Source organism: Trichophyton rubrum (assembly GCF_000151425.1).
Source record: "Trichophyton rubrum CBS 118892 genomic scaffold supercont2.5, whole genome shotgun sequence".
Taxonomy (NCBI): domain Eukaryota; kingdom Fungi; phylum Ascomycota; class Eurotiomycetes; order Onygenales; family Arthrodermataceae; genus Trichophyton; species Trichophyton rubrum.
The window spans coordinates 32217-33052 of NW_003456424.1; the positions used below are offsets into that span (position 1 = coordinate 32217).

The 836-nt window shown below is 50.6% G+C and overlaps 1 protein-coding gene across 1 annotated transcript; it reads right to left on the reverse strand.

Annotated features, from left to right (window-relative positions):
• Positions 1–103: 103 nt before the first annotated feature.
• On the reverse strand, positions 104–707 carry TERG_04728 (uncharacterized protein; the record flags this gene model as incomplete). Its single annotated transcript, XM_003234083.2, has 3 exons — positions 104–193; positions 247–480; positions 642–707. 3 exons carry the CDS (start codon positions 705–707, stop codon positions 104–106), a joined length of 390 nt encoding a protein of 129 aa, XP_003234131.2.
• Between the last annotated feature and the right edge of the window lie 129 nt (positions 708–836).

Below are 836 nucleotides of genomic sequence, written 5' to 3' on the forward strand. Positions count from 1 at the left end.
GAGGGAAAGAAAGACATATAAAAGACAACGAAAGAAAAGTACAGTAATTCCAGTTTAATTTGGACTTTTTCCTCACATTTTCACCTATTCACTTTCTTATTCCTTACTGTCTTGCTCGGGGCACGGGGAGATGCCAAGTACTCATGTTATAGTTCCTGACCATCTGCCACCGTCTCCTTGAGCCGGGCAGAGTCTTTGAGAGTGTTAGTAGGTCTCTCCACCGGCGCCATTGTGCGCCGTGCCTACCATAGCGGGATATCCGTATGCTGCGCCATCCTGCTCGTTCGGGTCGAGACTCCCAGTCAGAAGGTTGTTGGAAGCCTCGGGGGGTGGAGGGACTGTGAAGCCCGCTGGTGGTTGTTGAGCTGGTGCTGTTCCGGCCATGCCTGCGGGTACTGGAGCGGGACCGCCAACTGGGCCACCGGAGCCATATCCGCTGCTGGATGGTCGGTTCTGGTTTTCGCCCCTGGCAGTTTGGGTCTGAGGAGATTGGTTAACATCTGGCTCTTTTGACGGAACAGGGAAAAGACATGGGCGGGAAATATGTGGTGTATATAATGGGGAGAAGATGTAGAGGTAAAAGGAAAGAAAAGAAAAGAGAGGGAAATATGAAGAAGATGTGCATACAACTGTGTACTTACTTCCCGGTATTTCGTGAGGTAGATCTTCAAGGCTTCGGCGTAGTTTTCGAATCCGAGCGATGTCATGGCAAGAGGATATCCTCCCCATTGACAGTCTTGCGTTTCTCTCCCTGACACTTCTCCGAAGCTATATCGTTCCATCCACCGGGCGTCAGCATCTACCTTCCCACTTCAAGGTGCAATGACAAATTTTGC